This window comes from Humulus lupulus, chromosome 2 (assembly GCF_963169125.1).
Source record: "Humulus lupulus chromosome 2, drHumLupu1.1, whole genome shotgun sequence".
NCBI classification, from domain to species: Eukaryota; Viridiplantae; Streptophyta; class Magnoliopsida; order Rosales; family Cannabaceae; genus Humulus; species Humulus lupulus.
Window position 1 is genome coordinate 208,131,325 of NC_084794.1, and position 15,470 is coordinate 208,146,794.

General features: G+C 35.6%; 1 protein-coding gene and 1 non-coding gene across 2 annotated transcripts; one reads left to right on the forward strand and one right to left on the reverse strand.

The window, feature by feature from the left end:
• The first annotated feature begins 1,108 nt into the window (after positions 1-1,108).
• LOC133815123 (uncharacterized) lies at positions 1,109-2,974 on the forward strand. Its single transcript, XM_062248003.1, has 3 exons — positions 1,109-2,125; positions 2,282-2,533; positions 2,645-2,974. The coding sequence occupies exons 1-3, from the start codon at positions 1,109-1,111 to the stop codon at positions 2,972-2,974; spliced, it is 1,599 nt and encodes a 532-aa protein (XP_062103987.1).
• LOC133820740 (small nucleolar RNA R71) lies at positions 1,670-1,776 on the reverse strand. The gene has a single exon (XR_009887141.1). It is a non-coding gene; the product is annotated as a small nucleolar RNA R71 (small nucleolar RNA).
• Positions 2,975-15,470: the final 12,496 nt, after the last annotated feature.

Consider the following 15,470-nt stretch of genomic DNA (forward strand, 5'->3'; position numbering starts at 1 on the left):
CGTGCACTAGGGCCACGACCCAGGAATTGGAGCCACGACGCCAACGTCCGTATGGGTCATAATTTTTTAAGGGTGATTTCATCATTTTTTGAAGAGAAAGGAGGATGTTTTCGTTTTCAATAGGGGGAAATCATAATTTGAAAAGGGTAGGACTTCTGGAACCCAGAGAAAAATAAGAAAAAGGAGATTGGAGGAGGGATTGGCGGATCGTGACAATCCTAAACTAGTTTCTTCTCTTCTCCCTTTATTTTTCTGCTTTTGATTATGTTTGTTTTTGAATCAGTTAAGAACATGTTAATGGAGATCATGAACTAAACTCCAATTTAGGGAATTTAATGGAGATTGTCTGAGTTTATCTATGGATTAATGCAATTTCGATATTTTTCTTTCTTCTATTGATATGTGATTTATTCATATTCGGGCTCAATACATGTTTTAGATTGGCCATCTTTTACATGATCTATGATTCTAATATGAAATCTGAAAAGTGAATATTAGGAATGCTCTAATTGAATAAACATAGGTTTTGATGCAAAACGAAAGTATTTGTGTAGCTTGTGTGGCTTTAGATTATTGCTTAATGTTGATTGCTTGTGTAATTTATCTCAAGAATGCATTATTTTACCTTGCAATTTAGTACCTTTAAGTCTTAATAGGAATATTGGTAATTTTATAATCTGCCATCACATTAGAAGAAGAAGGAAAATTATTTTGCATTATTGAATTAGATAATTGAAACAATTGAAATTATTTTTCCCTAATTTTCATCTCTTGATTGAATATTGTTATTTGTCTAGTTTTATTTCTTTGTTTAATTAAATTAGCCTCAAAACAAATTTTTTTATTTGCCAAATAGAACTGTAGATTCAATTTACTTGGTAATTAGCTACAGTCCTTGTGGGAATGATCTCACTGACGTGAGTTAATACTTGGGAAACGATACGTATACTTGCGTGTTGAATTTTCGCAACAAGTTTTTGGCGCCGTTGCCGGGGACTGCGTTAGCTAATATTGAAATAATTGAATTTTATTCTAATTTGGTATTTCTTTTCAATTTCACTAATTCTGTCATTGTCTAAATTTTTCTCATCTTAGGTACAGGTAGTTTATGCGACATCTAGGACCTGCTGCAAGAGTGCCTGTTGATCCTGAAATAGAGAAGACTTGTAGACTGAACAAAAAAAGCAAGAGATTGGAAAGAAGAGCTGAAAGTGAAAGAATTGAAATAGAAATGGCGGATCTGATAAATGGTAATAATGGGGGTGCTGTTGAAGACCAAGCTAATGGCCAGAATCAACCTGCCAGAAGCTTGAGGGATTATGTATTGCCCACCATTACAGGGGTTCAGTCTTGCATCAGACCACCCACTATAGATGCCAATAATTTTGAGATATACCCTGCCATTTTTCAAATGGTTCAATCTACTATTCAGTTTGGGGGACTACCAACTGAAGACCCAAACATGCATCTTGCTAATTTCGTTGAGCTCTGTCAGACATTCAAGATGAATGGAGTTAGTGATGATGCAATCAGACTCAGATTATTTCCATTTTCTCTGAGGGAGAGAGCCAAGAGTTGGTTGGTATCTTTGCCACCTAACTCAATCAATACATGGAATGATCTTGCACTGAAGGTTCTCTCCAAGTTCTTTCCTCCAGCCAAGGCAGCTAAGCTGAGGGGGGAGATCAACAACTTCTACCAGCTGGATAATGAATCTCTATATGAGGCGTGGGAGAGATTTAAAGACCTGATAAGGAAGTGCCCGCATCATGGGATAGAGAGATGGATGTTAGTCCATAACTTTTATAATGGGTTGTGTGGTACCACTCGCACCCTCATTGATGCAGCAGCTGGTGGGGCATTTATGAGGAAGAGCGCCAATGAGGCGTATGATTTGTTAGAAGAAATGGCCAATAATAATCAACAATGGCCAAGTGAGAGAGGTAACTCAAAGAAAGTGGCTGGTTTGCATGAGATTGATGCAATATCTAAGTTAACTGCTCAAGTTGAGGCTTTGACTAAACAGTTGCAAGGCAGTACAATGGCAGCCCTCGTGATGCAAGCTCAAACAATGTGTGAATTATGTGGGGGTCCTCATACTTATGAAAAGTGCCAATATGCGGATGTAAATAATATGCCATTGGAACAAGCTCAAGCCATTGAGAATTTTCCTTGTCAAAATAACAACAATAACCCTTATTCAAATTTTTTTAACCAAGGGTGGAGGAATCATCCCAATTTTTCCTGGAAAAATGATCAACAAGGTCAATCCTCAATTCAGCAACCACAGCAGTCATTTCAGCAACCACCTCAAGGGTTCTATCAACAGAGATTCAGGCCTCAACAACAACCACCTCAGCCACCTATGCAACAACAACAAAATCCTGTGAGACAGCCTGATACTTATTCTAATGTTCTTAATCAATTCATGACTGAGACACGGTCTTCTATTAGAAATTTGGAGACTCAGATAGGGCAATTGGCTACTCTTATGGCCAACTGTGCTCAAGGTGACCTGCCTAGCACAACTGAGGTTAACCCAAAAGAGCAATGTCAGGCTATTACATTGAGAAGGGGAAAGAGGTACGAAGGGCCAAGCTCAGAACAGTCAGTTGAAGACAAGAGTCAGGATCAATAGACACAGGGCACATTGGATCAGAAGCAAGATGAGAACAAGGTTACTGAAGACCTATCAGTCAAGGAAGCTACACTGCCAGTCAGTACTGATCATCATATTAAGATTCCCTATCCTCAAAGGCTCCGCAAGAACAACTTAGATAAGTCGTTTTCGAAATTTCTGGAAGTATTCAAGAAACTGCATATGAATATTCCATTTGCGGAGGCTGTAGAGCAGATGCCCAGTTACGTGAAATTCATGAAAGACATCCTGTCTAAGAAAAGAAAAATGGGAGAATATGAAATTGTGGCATTAACTGAAGAATGCAGCGCTATTCTGCAAAGGAAACTCCCTTAGAAGCTGAGAGATCCTGGGAGTTTTACTATACCTTGCACCATAGGGAATATTGAGAGCATGAATGCTTTATGTGATTTGGGGGCAAGCATTAATCTAATGCCGCTTTTAGTTTTCAAAAGATTAAAGCTAGGGGAAGCAAGACCTACCACATTGACATTACAATTAGCAAACCGTTCATTGGGACATCCTCGAGGTATAATAGAAGATGTCCTAGTGAAGGTGGACAAGGTTATCTTCCCAGCTGATTTTATTGCACTTTATATGGAGGAGGATACAAACGTTCCACTCATCCTTGGTAGACCATTCTTGGAAACAGGCCAAGCTTTGATTGATGTGCAGAAATGTGAGTTGAAGCTAAGAGTACAAGGTGAGGAAGTTGCTTTCAATGTACTCAGGGCTATGACTTACTCTAGGGCTAGTGATAGCTGCTTCTCTGTGGATGTGGTGGAAAGTCTAGTGGATGAGAAGAAGGTAGTAGAAGACCCTCTTGAGTTGAGTTAGATAGAGGAGGAAGTTACTGAACAAGATGGGAGGGAAGCCATGGAGTATGCGAAGTGGTTGAACTCTTATGGGCCTTTGAAGAGGAAGTACTTTGAAGAGCTCGGTTTCGTGCCTACAAGACCATTGCCCTCGGTTGAGAAGCTGCCAGAGTTAGAATTGAAGGTATTTCCTGATCACTTGCAATATGAATTTCTCGGTAAGAACAAGACACTTCCTGTGATTGTATCTGCTTTGCTCTCGGATGTTGAAATAGAGAAGTTACTAAGGGTGTTGCGCAAGCATATGAGAGCCATTGGGTGGACTTTGGCTGACATCAAGGGGAACAGCCCCTCAACAGTGATGCACAACATTTTGATGGAAGATGGAATTAAGCCAACTATTGATGCTCAAAGAAGGCTTAATCCACCAATGAAGGAAGTAGTGGGAAAAGAAGTGGTCAAGTGGTTAGATGCAGGAGTGGCTTATCCAATTTCTAATAGCAAATGGGTGAGTCTAGTTTAAGTGGCTCCCAAGAAAGGAGGGATAACAGTGGTAAAGAACGAAAATAATGAATTGATTCCTACTCGGACTGTCACAGGTTGGAGGATATGTATTGACTACCGAAAGCTCAACAAGGCAACTAGGAAAGACCACTTCCCACTACCCTTTATTGATAAGATGTTGGATAGACTGGCTGGCCATGACTATTATTGTTTCTTGGATGGGTACTCTGGATACCATCAAATAGCCATTGCACCTAAGGATCAGGAGAAAACGACATTTACATGTCCATATGGTACATTTGCATTCAGAAGAATGCCATTTGGACTTTGTAATGCACCAACAACATTCCAAAGGTGCATGATGGCTATCTTTTCTGACTTGGTTGAGAAGTGCATCGAGATTTTTATGGATGACTTCTCAGTTTTTGGGTCTTCCTTTGACCATTGTCTAAGCAACTTGGATCTGGTTCTAACAAGGTGTGAGGAGTCAAATTTGGTGCTTAATTAGGAGAAGTGTCATTTCATGGTGAAGGAAGGCATAGTGTTGGGACACAAAATCTCTAATGAAGGGATTAAGGTTGACAGAACTAAGATATCTACAATAGAAAATTTGCCACCACCAGTTTCGGTAAAAGGGGTTCGTAGCTTTCTGGGTCACGCTGGTTTCTACAGACGATTTATAAAAGACTTTTCGAAGATTTCGAAACCCTTATCTAATTTGTTGATGAATGGAGTTCCATTTGAGTTTGGAGAGGAGTGCTTGAAGGCTTTTCAGACACTTAAGGAGAAACTCATTTCAGTGCCCATAGTCATTGCACCAAATTGAGAGTTGCCCTTTGAATTGATGTGTGATAAAAGTGACTATGCAGTGGGAGCAGTCCTCGGACAACGAGTTGACAAGGTATTTCACACCATCTACTATGCTAGTAGAACCTTGAATGACGCTCAAATGAATTATGCCACCACCGAGAAGGAGATGTTGGCAATAGTATTTGCTTGTGATAAGTTCAGGCCATACTTAATTGGGAATAAGGTAATTGTGTACATTGATCATTCTGCAATTAAATACCTTATGACCAAGAAGGATGCCAAACCAAGGCTGATTCGATGGGTTCTTCTACTACAAGAGTTTGATTTGGAAATCAGAGACAAGAAGGAAACAGAGAATTTAGTGCCAGACCATTTATCTAGACTGGAATTAGAAGAGAGCCAGAATATGAAGGAAGCCAGATAAATGATGAATTTCCAGATGAGCAGTTGTTTGCTTTGAGGGAAAGTCTGATGGTCCCATGGTTCGCTGATTATGTAAACTTTTTGGCTGCAAACATTACTCCTCCAGATATGTCTAGACAATAGCTGAAGAAATTTTTCTCTGAAGAGAAGCACTATTACTGGGAAGAACCAATCCTTTACAAGCATTGTGCTGATCAGATTATCAGAAGGTGCGTGCTTGAAGAGGAGATGCATTCCATTTTGACCCATTACCATACTTTGCAATGTGGTGGTCATTTTGGCGGTGGTAGAACTGCTGCAAAGGTTCTCTAGTGTGGGTTTTTCTGGCCAACTTTGTTTAAAGATGCTCATGAGTTCGTGAAGGCATGTGATCGCTGTCAGAGAATTGGAAATATTTCAAGAAGGAACGAGATGCCTTTGACTGGGATTCTAGAAGTGGAGCTGTTTGATGTGTGGGGAATAGACTTTATGGGTCCATTCCCGTCATCTTACAATAACCTGTACATATTGCTAGCTGTGGACTATGTCTCTAAATGGGTGGAAGCAGCTGCAACTCATGCAAATGACGGTAAAACAGTTCTTAACTTTCTTCAAAAATATATCTTTACTCGGTTTGGTACTCCTCAAGCAATTATAAGCGATGAAGGGAGTCATTTTTCTAACAAGCAGTTTGAGACTTTGCTTGCAAGATATGGAGTGAGACACCGCACTGTGTTGCCTTACCATCCACAAAGTAATGGGCAAGCAGAAATCTCAAACCGAGAGGTAAAGAGTATTTTGGAGAAAACGGTGCAGGAAAGATTGGTCTAAGAAACTCGATGATGCATTGTGGGCATATAGGACAGCTTTTAAGACACCTATTAGCATGTCACCATACAGGTTGGTTTTTGGCAAAGCGTGTCATCTCCCAGTAGAACTTGAGCATCAAGCATATTGGGCCATGAAAATTTTGAATATGGACATGGCATTAGCGGGAGAGAAAAGATTGCTGCAGTTGAATGAGCTAGAGGAGCTCAGGAATGAGGCATATGAGAATGCCAAAATTTACAAGGAACGGACTAAGTTGTGGCATGACAAGAACCTGGTTCGGAAAGAATTTCAACCAGGTCAGCAAGTATTACTATTCAATTCAAGGTTAAAATTGTTTCCAAGCAAGCTGAAATCGAGGTGGTCCGGACCTTACACTGTTGTTAAAGTATTCTCTTATGGCTCAGTTGAGGTAACTAGTGAGAAGACCGATAATTTTAAGGTGAATGGGCAAAGATTGAAGCCCCACTTGGGTGGTCATTTGATCAGGCCAAATCTGTCATCCTCTTGTCGTCACAATGAAGAGGAGCTCAGCGTCCGGCTAAATGACATTAACGACAGTGCCATTGGGAGGCATCCCAACTTGTATTTTGTTTTGCATTTTAATTTTTGGTTTGCAACAATTAGTATTTTTAAGTTTTTTTTTTATTTCGTATTATTTTTGTCATTCTATGTAAATATGGAAAAAGAAAACCGTGAAAAAAAAAGGAGGAAAATTTTTGGCTTTCAATTAGGGCCGCACCGCAGCGCCTAGAGGCATTAGTGCCGTGGCGAGGCTCCTGATAGAGAGGACAAAAAAAAAATAGAGTTCGGCTTCGCGCCACGGCTCCTGGAGCAGACGAAAAGGGAAAATATATATATATATACATTAGCGGCGCAGCGCTAGCACGACCACCACTTATAACCTAAAATTTCCCTTTTTTTTAAAACCCTCCAAAATCCCCCATCCGCCTCTCTTCATCTTCTCCGATTTTCCTCCGCCTTAAACACCATAAAACCACCATAAACACCAATATTTAACTCCTTTTCATAATTTCTCCACCCTATTTCATAAAAATCACTTCTCCTATCATTTTCTTTCCCCTTCTTTACCTAATTTCCTCAAGAATACCATTTTTTCCACTCATTTTAACCCTAGTCCGAAAATCCCAATCTCTTCCTCCTTTTTCTTCCATTTCTCCAAGCTTTGGACAACAATGGTGGATTATCAATGGGTTTCTCACTAATGTAAGTGATTTTGCCTCTCATCTTTTCAAAGTTAATGAGATTCCTTTGGTTATTGAAAAATCAAGTGTTAATTGGGTTTTATTATGGATTAAGTGGTGTATTTTGGTTATTATTGATATTGTGAAAAATTGGATTGGTGAATTGTGGTTTGTGGGGAATTTTTCTGATTTTGGGAAGTGCTAAAAACAAGGGGAGGTGCTGCCAAAAAATTTAGTGGTCCTAAAAGTGTGCATTTTGGAAGTGATTTTACTCAATGGGTCCAAAGAAAGGTACTGTAAATGCTTCAGGTGCTTCATCATCTCGCCCTCCTCGTGTTTCCACAAGGGCGGATTATGATACCACTAGATTTGTGAGCAAAGAGGCTCAAGAACGGTTTGTGGTGTTGTCGAGGAAACCTATACTTGAAGAAATGGGTATGGAATTTAGTCCAGAACCTCTGGATAACTAGCCACTGTATGAACCTATTCGAGCTGAGATTGCTCTACGACATTGGGACTAGTTTGTTGATTGTAATGGCAAGGCTAATCACACGAGGACATATGAATTCCTTGCTAATGGGCCAAAAAGAGATAATAATGTTGTCACTGTGCGGGGAAAGAAGATACCAGTTACTCTTGCGACATTTAATCAGTTGTATGAGGTACCTGACTCTCCCAGGGAAGAAGAAGAGCTTCGGGTACTGGGGGCCAATAATCTAGATTATGTTGACATTACGGAGACATTGGGTTTTCCTAGAGCGCGAATTCATTTGAAGGATGGTGAACCCAATTGTATGTATCAGTGTGAACTTAACCAAGTGGCTCGTGCTTGGTGCTATTTTGTGAGTGCCAGATTGATTCCCAACAATCATCTGTCTGATATCCCGATTGACCGGCTCAAGGTGACATATGCTATTTTAAAAGGGTACAATCTGAACATTGGGAGGTATATTCGAGAAAGTATCAATCATATAATTCAGGGTACCACTACTGGCGGGTTGGGACATGGAAATTTCATTACTGAACTGTGTGTTACGTATGGCGCACCTCAAGACTTAACTGACATGAAGGTGCCTCCGCAAAAGCCAGTCGAGTTGGCCATGGTGAATCGCCTCATTCCTCCGCATCCCTATGATGCCCCGCAAGTTCCGAGAGGAAGAGGTCGACGCCGTCAGAGGACCGATGATGGTGAGGACGAGCCCGAAGTTTTAGGTGGTCACATTTATCCTGCTATGCAATACACTCATGCTCAGTTGAATTACCTTATTCAACAAAACATGCATATGCAAACTTATATGGGGTAGCGGAGTGCTTATGATGCGAACCATATTCACCAGCTGAATAATTTGGTATCTCGGTGGTCTTTGGATGAAGAAGATGAGAATTATTTTGTACTACCACCGCGTTTCACTCCATATGATCAGCCACCGCCACCGAACCCATTTTCAGGGGGTTGTCAGGTACGTTTCTCTCTCTTGGGTTATAGTGTTCACATTGGGGACAATGTGAAATTAAGTTTGGGGGAGGGATTTATTTTTATTTCTCTGTTTAATTTAGTTAGTTTTAATTATTTTTCAGTGTTTTCATGTGTTGTTTGTTGTGTTTGTGTTTAGAGTTAAGCCTATGATATGCATAAATGCCGCTGTTGTCACTGGTAAAATGGAAATTGTAAATAAACTGTGTGCTTGACTTGATTAAACTTTGGATTAATTTGGATGTCTTTTGGAAATTTTTTTATATGTGCAAATTTTAATAATTAGATTGTGTCATACATGTTTTACTTTGGTTTGAGGTATGAATGGTTGAATAGGATAGAACTTGCATGATCTGCCTTTTGAGACGAAATTATTGACAATACATGCTTTGGAAAATGATTTAGGCGATTTTTTTGGAACGTCTGGGCCTTTTAAGCTAACCTTTATTGTGTTATCCCTAGTTACCTCTTTGTGCCTAGCTTATTTATTGTTGTTAAACCACTTTTGTTGAGCAAAAAATTCTATCTATTATTATTTACTTTCCCTTTGTCTTAAAAATTATACCATAAGTTTAAAAGTAAGTAAGTTTGGGGGAGGGAATTGTAATTGAGTCAAAGTTTTTGTATGAGAGGTTAAACAATGTAAATTCTTGATTGAGAAAGTATCTTCTAAAATATATATATAGCATGTTGTGAAAATAAAAGTGGGTGCAACATCACAATTTAAAAAAAAAAAAGTAAATGTGTTTACATTTGTGAAACTTTTCTCAATCATTGGAAGATAGGGAATTGGGGATGGTAGTAAAAGTTAAGATTTGATTGGATTTAGTAAGTTTATGGTATAATGGAGCCTAAATGACTTTTCAACCACCTTTTACCTAAGCCGAAATGTTATAACCTTGAAAGTCCTTTTGATTCCAAAGCTTGAATTGTTGACATTAGTGGAGAAAGGTAAGTGTGCAAGCTTATTGAATATTGGTTTGTGGAGTATTGGAAAGAGTAAGGCATGTATCATGTTGTCCAATTGTTGATTTGTAATTTGCAAGTATATTCTTATTTCCAAATAAGGCATTAGGATTAATTGTTAGAGTAATTAAGTTGAAATTCTGGTTGTTTAATTGTTGAAGTTTTATAGGTGATGGCAGCGTGCTATGAAAAATAATGGAGGCTTAATTTGTCGTGTTGTGTTTGTTTTAAGTTTTGTGAGTCGTTTCCTTACTCGAGGGCGAGTAAGAAGCAAGTTTGGGGGAATTTGTTAGGCTAGTATTAGCCTACTTTTTAAGTGTTTTGATCATTGTTTTTGTAACGCCTTGGATAGCCAAGACCGTTACACTGTGTGCTTACAAATGTGCGAGACTTGCTAATCAAGTCATTTAGTTGGAAACGTGTTATAATAACTAAAGTTGTATTAGGGTTAAAAGATTTCGGTCTCTAAAAAGTTTAATTTCTTATAATCAAACATTTTTACATGGGATCCCAAAAGTAGTAAAGTTAAAAGACAGTTTATAAAATTCAGAACAAAAGTACAGCTACAACCACTCTAAGGGCAAAATAGACATTTAGGTTCTCCCCGTCCTATATCGCTCCTCGGCCGCAGCAGCCGATCAGCTGACTATGTACATTCAGCCTCAAAGCTCTCCAACTCAGGACTGGTCCACTTTGCTCTTGCCTTTACCTGCACCACGTAGCACCCGTGAGCCAAGGCCCAGCAAGAAAACACAATAATAGAGCATAATCATCAAATAAACAACCAGCCAACTCATACAGTATATGTTAGGAGTGTGTCCTAAAAGCATGTAAAAGACATTTATTTTTTCTGTGAATAAATAAATACAATGATTTATTATTATTGTTATATTTAGATTGTTAAATTATTGTTTGAATAATTTTGTAAATATTTGAAAAAATCCATATTCATTATTGAGAATGTGATCTTGTATTAGTACGAGAGAATTAAGATCACATGAATGAATAAAAATAGTCAACAATAAAAAATTAAAGTTATGGAATTCTTTGATTGGAGTTGTGAGTACGGTTTACTGAGTATCATAATGATACAAATAATCTAGATTCAGATTATTGATGTGGTAAGACATCTCGGTAAAGATGCTTTATATAATATGATTATATATGACATGGACCGATATTAATTAAAGTCTTTATCCAAAAACCATTTAACAATAAAGACTTGTAATTCATATCATAACCGATGATCATTTATAGATCAACCTAAATCCTGAGTGTTCATGAACTCCTGTTCATGTTTATTAAATCTTTTGATTCATTCGTTAAGGTCTCTTCAAAGAATGAGGCTAATGACTTTTGTTTTGGAGATTTAATATCATGGATGGCTGGGAACATGTATCAATAATACAGAATCTAATATTTCCTAACGGGTCGTATATTAGTTCCCTTAAGGGTTAATTCTGGAACTGAATGATTTTGAGCTCAAATCTATAATTAGATTATAGATTAATTATTCACTAGTGAATTAATGGTACTTAAGGAATAAGAAGTAAATTAGAAAGGTAAAATGGTAATTCTTCCATTCTAATTTATGAACTAATTAATTAGATGATTGAACTATTGTAAGATGGTTATATCAATGGACGACTTAAGAAAATATTTCTGTAAAAGTATATCTATAACATAAAGAGTGCAATTCTGAATTTATAGTGGAGAAATATCAGAATTAATAAATTAACTATTATAATTAAAGAGTTTAATTATTTAGTTTCAATTTATTGGAGCTTAATGTTATAGGTCTATGGTCCCCGAAATGGTTCAAACAAACACTGACAAAGGTAAATACAAAAATGGGCAAAAATGACTTATGTGATAAGTAAAATATTTTTCTATGTATCAAACATAATTATTGTATAATTATGTGTAATTAATTAATTAAGAATTAATTAATTATTTGATTTAATAAAAATATAATTAATTTTGAATTAATTTATTTTTGGGATTATTGGTATTTAAATAATAATAAAAATTGGGAAAAATCACATGCCATCACTGCCATGTGGTACATGTGTAGCACAGTGCACAGTCAATGTGCTACACGCATAAAAGACTGAGAAAGTTTATTGGTTCCACAATTTTAGTTATTTAAATATTAAATAAATAATGAGATATTGTAATATGATTAAAATAATATTATTTAAACAAAAATCTGATAACTGATTAGTTATTTTTAAATTGTTTAAAATAACTAAGATTTTATTTTAATATATAGGGTATCAGTTTTTTCAGAATGTAACTTTTCAGGGATAGAAAAATATCTAGAAATCTCTCTCGGAGAAAGAGAACAGTGAAATATACAAAAGTCATTGTTCTTTACAATACCTAGGTCCAAACTTTATCAGATCTCATGTGTTGAGAACATATGATAAATAGATTTTGTCTATTATTTGTATAGCGAGCCCACACTCGTTCTTTGTGTGCTGAGAACATTTTGGAAGAACTTAGTGTGAGATCTCAAGGATTTTGCCATACAAAAAGATAGCAGCAAGGAAGGACCTGAGGTAATGTTCTATTCATGTTTTTTATTCAATATATATATATGCATGTGAAGAAGTAGATCTAGAAATTTTGTGGGATTAAATTAACAATTTGATTGTTGTTCCGCTGCGTATAATCTCTGATTTGATCATAAAAAGCAACAAATGGTACCAGAGCCATCTTCACACACATATATATATATTGAATCTGTGTGGGTTTACTTTTATGCATTTATTTATTTTGATGAATGAATGGATGTCTTAATATGATTGAATGCATGGGAATGTTGAATCGTTAATTGTATGGTGTTTTTGGGTTAGGATTTGTTTATGATTAGATCATTGTGTAAGCCATTAAAGGGCATAGGATTTATGTAATTTTATTTGGTTTTTGACACTATAAAATTGTAATTCCGATCACACAAAAGTCAGAATGGAGCTCGGGATTCAGAATTCAGCCACCGCTCCTCCGAGGCCGCCCTCCGAGCTGCTGCCGGGACGTCGTACGGACGTCCGTACGGTTCCGTACATCCCGGCCCCGGTTGCCCCGTTTGACGCCACGTGTCCCCGTCCTGCTGGTCCAGAATTTTTTTTTATTTTTCTAAAATTATTCTGTTCTTTTTTTTTTTAATTTTAAAATGTTAAATATCCTATTTATTAGAAATTTGATATTTAAATAATGTGATAATTTTGTTATCCTAACAAACATTTTTTTTTTAAAATCTAATTTCAAAATTTAATTTTAAAAATAACAAATTTTATTTAATTATTTCAGTTTCTAATTTTAATTAAAAGTTGTTTTAATTAAAAAGAAAATAAAAATAATGATTATTTAAAAGTTTGTTTTAATTAATAAAAAATAATTAGAAAATTATTTTCTTATTATTATTCTGGACCAACAACGACACATATCCTACCGACAGTAAAGTAAAGAAGCCCGATGGAGATCAAGGTGGTCTTATTTTATTTTTTAATTTTATAAAGTAGTTATAAAATTAAAAATACCCAAAATCACTCGGTTCAACATTTATTGTTTATTTATTTATTTAAATAATTATTTTAATGTGATTGATAACATGTTCATGCATTTTATGTCATACATAAAAACCCACGCAGTCATAATCATGCATCTCATTATAGAAACATGATTATTAGGATTGTCATATATGTTTATATGAATTGTTTTGCGAAATCAATTGCATGTAAATTACTTAGTTTTATTTTGAAAACTTGGTAAAATATCACACCAATTTTTAAGTCTTTATTACTTATTTTCTTTAAACCAACTTTATTTTAAAAGTGTTTTTTTAGTAAAGTTTAGATGAACATGATTGGTAATTTAAAATTGGATATGGACTTAGAAACTCATTTTCTTTCCAATTTTAATTATGTTCATAAGGTTTAAGATGTTATAATTAATTTGGAATTAAGTAGGTTAAAAACACTTATTTCAAAATAATGAGTGGGAGAGGGTTGATATCTCAAACATAACCCATTGTCTCCATTATTAATATAACACCGTGAGATATGAATAGCGCCTCGCGACGACTTTGTTTTCGTCCCCCTAAGGAAGGTGTCTAGACATATCAATAGCAAGGTTGTATTTCTTACATAGACAGGAACTAATGATGTATTTTAGGCTTGACCGACTCTAAGACGGCATGTCCTAAGTTAAGTCATGAACTCCGAAATAATGGGTTATACTCACAAAGCTATGATTAAGCTTTTGCAGTAGATTATCATAACTTGACCAAACTAAGCAGTACTTTAATGTTTAAAAGAGAAAATAAAGAGTTATTTTAAGTTTTAAACAATAAAGATAAGAATGTCTTATAAATTCTCTAAAATTAATTTGACCGACCCTAAGGCAGCACTTTAATTGTTAGAAAACTTTATCGTGGAAATTAATCTTTATTTTATGTGTTTTAATTGTGCTCATGCATCATGTTTAATTTCTGAAACTTTGATATTTATTTTTCTAAATATAATAATATTTATTTGTATTTATTTATTACCAGCAAAATGTCTATTGGTGAATTACACACCAATGTCTTTCTCAAATCCTTGGTTTTTGAACCTAAAAATACGCAACACTGGTTTCGAGGCATGTTGACTATTTTTTCTTATAAGAAGATGATGTCAACTGTCTATGAAAAGCCTCCAACAGAACCCCTCTGGCTACTAGCTATGAAGCAGAAGAAAAATATGCAAATTGGATGAAATCTGATCGATTGGCATGTTATTGCATGCTTTCAACCATGCCTGACGAAACAAAGGAAAAATATATACACTATGACTTAGCACATGAGATGTGGCGAGCAATGACAGAGGAAGTCTTTGCTGAGTGTCATCGTTTATATCAAACGAAAAAGGTAAATAAGATTTACATATATATTTTTCAACTTTGAATAGTAGATTCAAATACTATGAATATCAAATTCAAATTTTTGGATAGTAGATTAAAAAATATATGCCACTAATCTATTTTTCTTTTGTTTTTCCTTTTGCAGAATCAAAACTCTGAAAAGGAGGAAGAGTCTGATGAGGATTTTGAATATCAAGTAAAGAGCTGGAGGAGTTGGAGAGTAGTTTTTATTTAGTAATTTTATTGTTAGTTGAACAATTTAAATTTCTTTATTTTGTTTTAGAAATTTTAGATTTCTTTAAACAAAGAAAAATACAGTCTAGAAATTTAGTTTATTGTTAGTAATTTTGATTATTAATGTTTGGAAACTTATTTCTATTTTCGCATAACATTTATTTCTTTTATTAATAAAGTAGTTATTATTTAAAGAAATTATCTATTTACTTGTTATGCAAATGCTTTGGGATAAACAAAGTTTACATACTTATAATGAATGCCAATTTTTTTTTTATAATTTTGAATTATTTAAAAACAGCTAATCCTAAATCTATTAAACTGATTCCGATAGTGAAACATATCTGTAGCACTTGAGATTGGGTCATATTGGTCTAGACAGAATAAATAGGCTTGTAAAGGATAGTCCTTTAAGAGAACTATCTATTGGATCTCTCCCTATTTGTGAATCCTGTCTAGAAGAAAAAATGACCAAGAGACCTTTCTCTACTAAAGGTTCAAGAGCCACAGAACCACTTCAGCTAGTACATATGGATGTTTGCAATCCACTTAATGTACAAGCAAGAGGAGGTTATGAATATTTCATCACTTTCATTGACGATTATTCAAGATATGGTTACCTATACTTAATGCAAAGAAAATCTGAAACTTTTGGAAAGTTCAAAGAATTTCATGCAGAGGTTGAAAAACAA

Excerpts from the sequence above, each read along its gene's own strand:
- LOC133815123 (XM_062248003.1), top strand. The coding sequence starts at position 1,109 with ATGCGACATCTAGGACCTGCTGCAAGAGTGCCTGTTGATCCTGAAATA. Across the intron at positions 2,126-2,281 it reads AAAAGTGCCAATATGCGGAT|CAACCACAGCAGTCATTTCA; the intron begins GTAAATAATATG and ends TCCTCAATTCAG. Across the intron at positions 2,534-2,644 it reads ACCTGCCTAGCACAACTGAG|GGCACATTGGATCAGAAGCA; the intron begins GTTAACCCAAAA and ends CAATAGACACAG.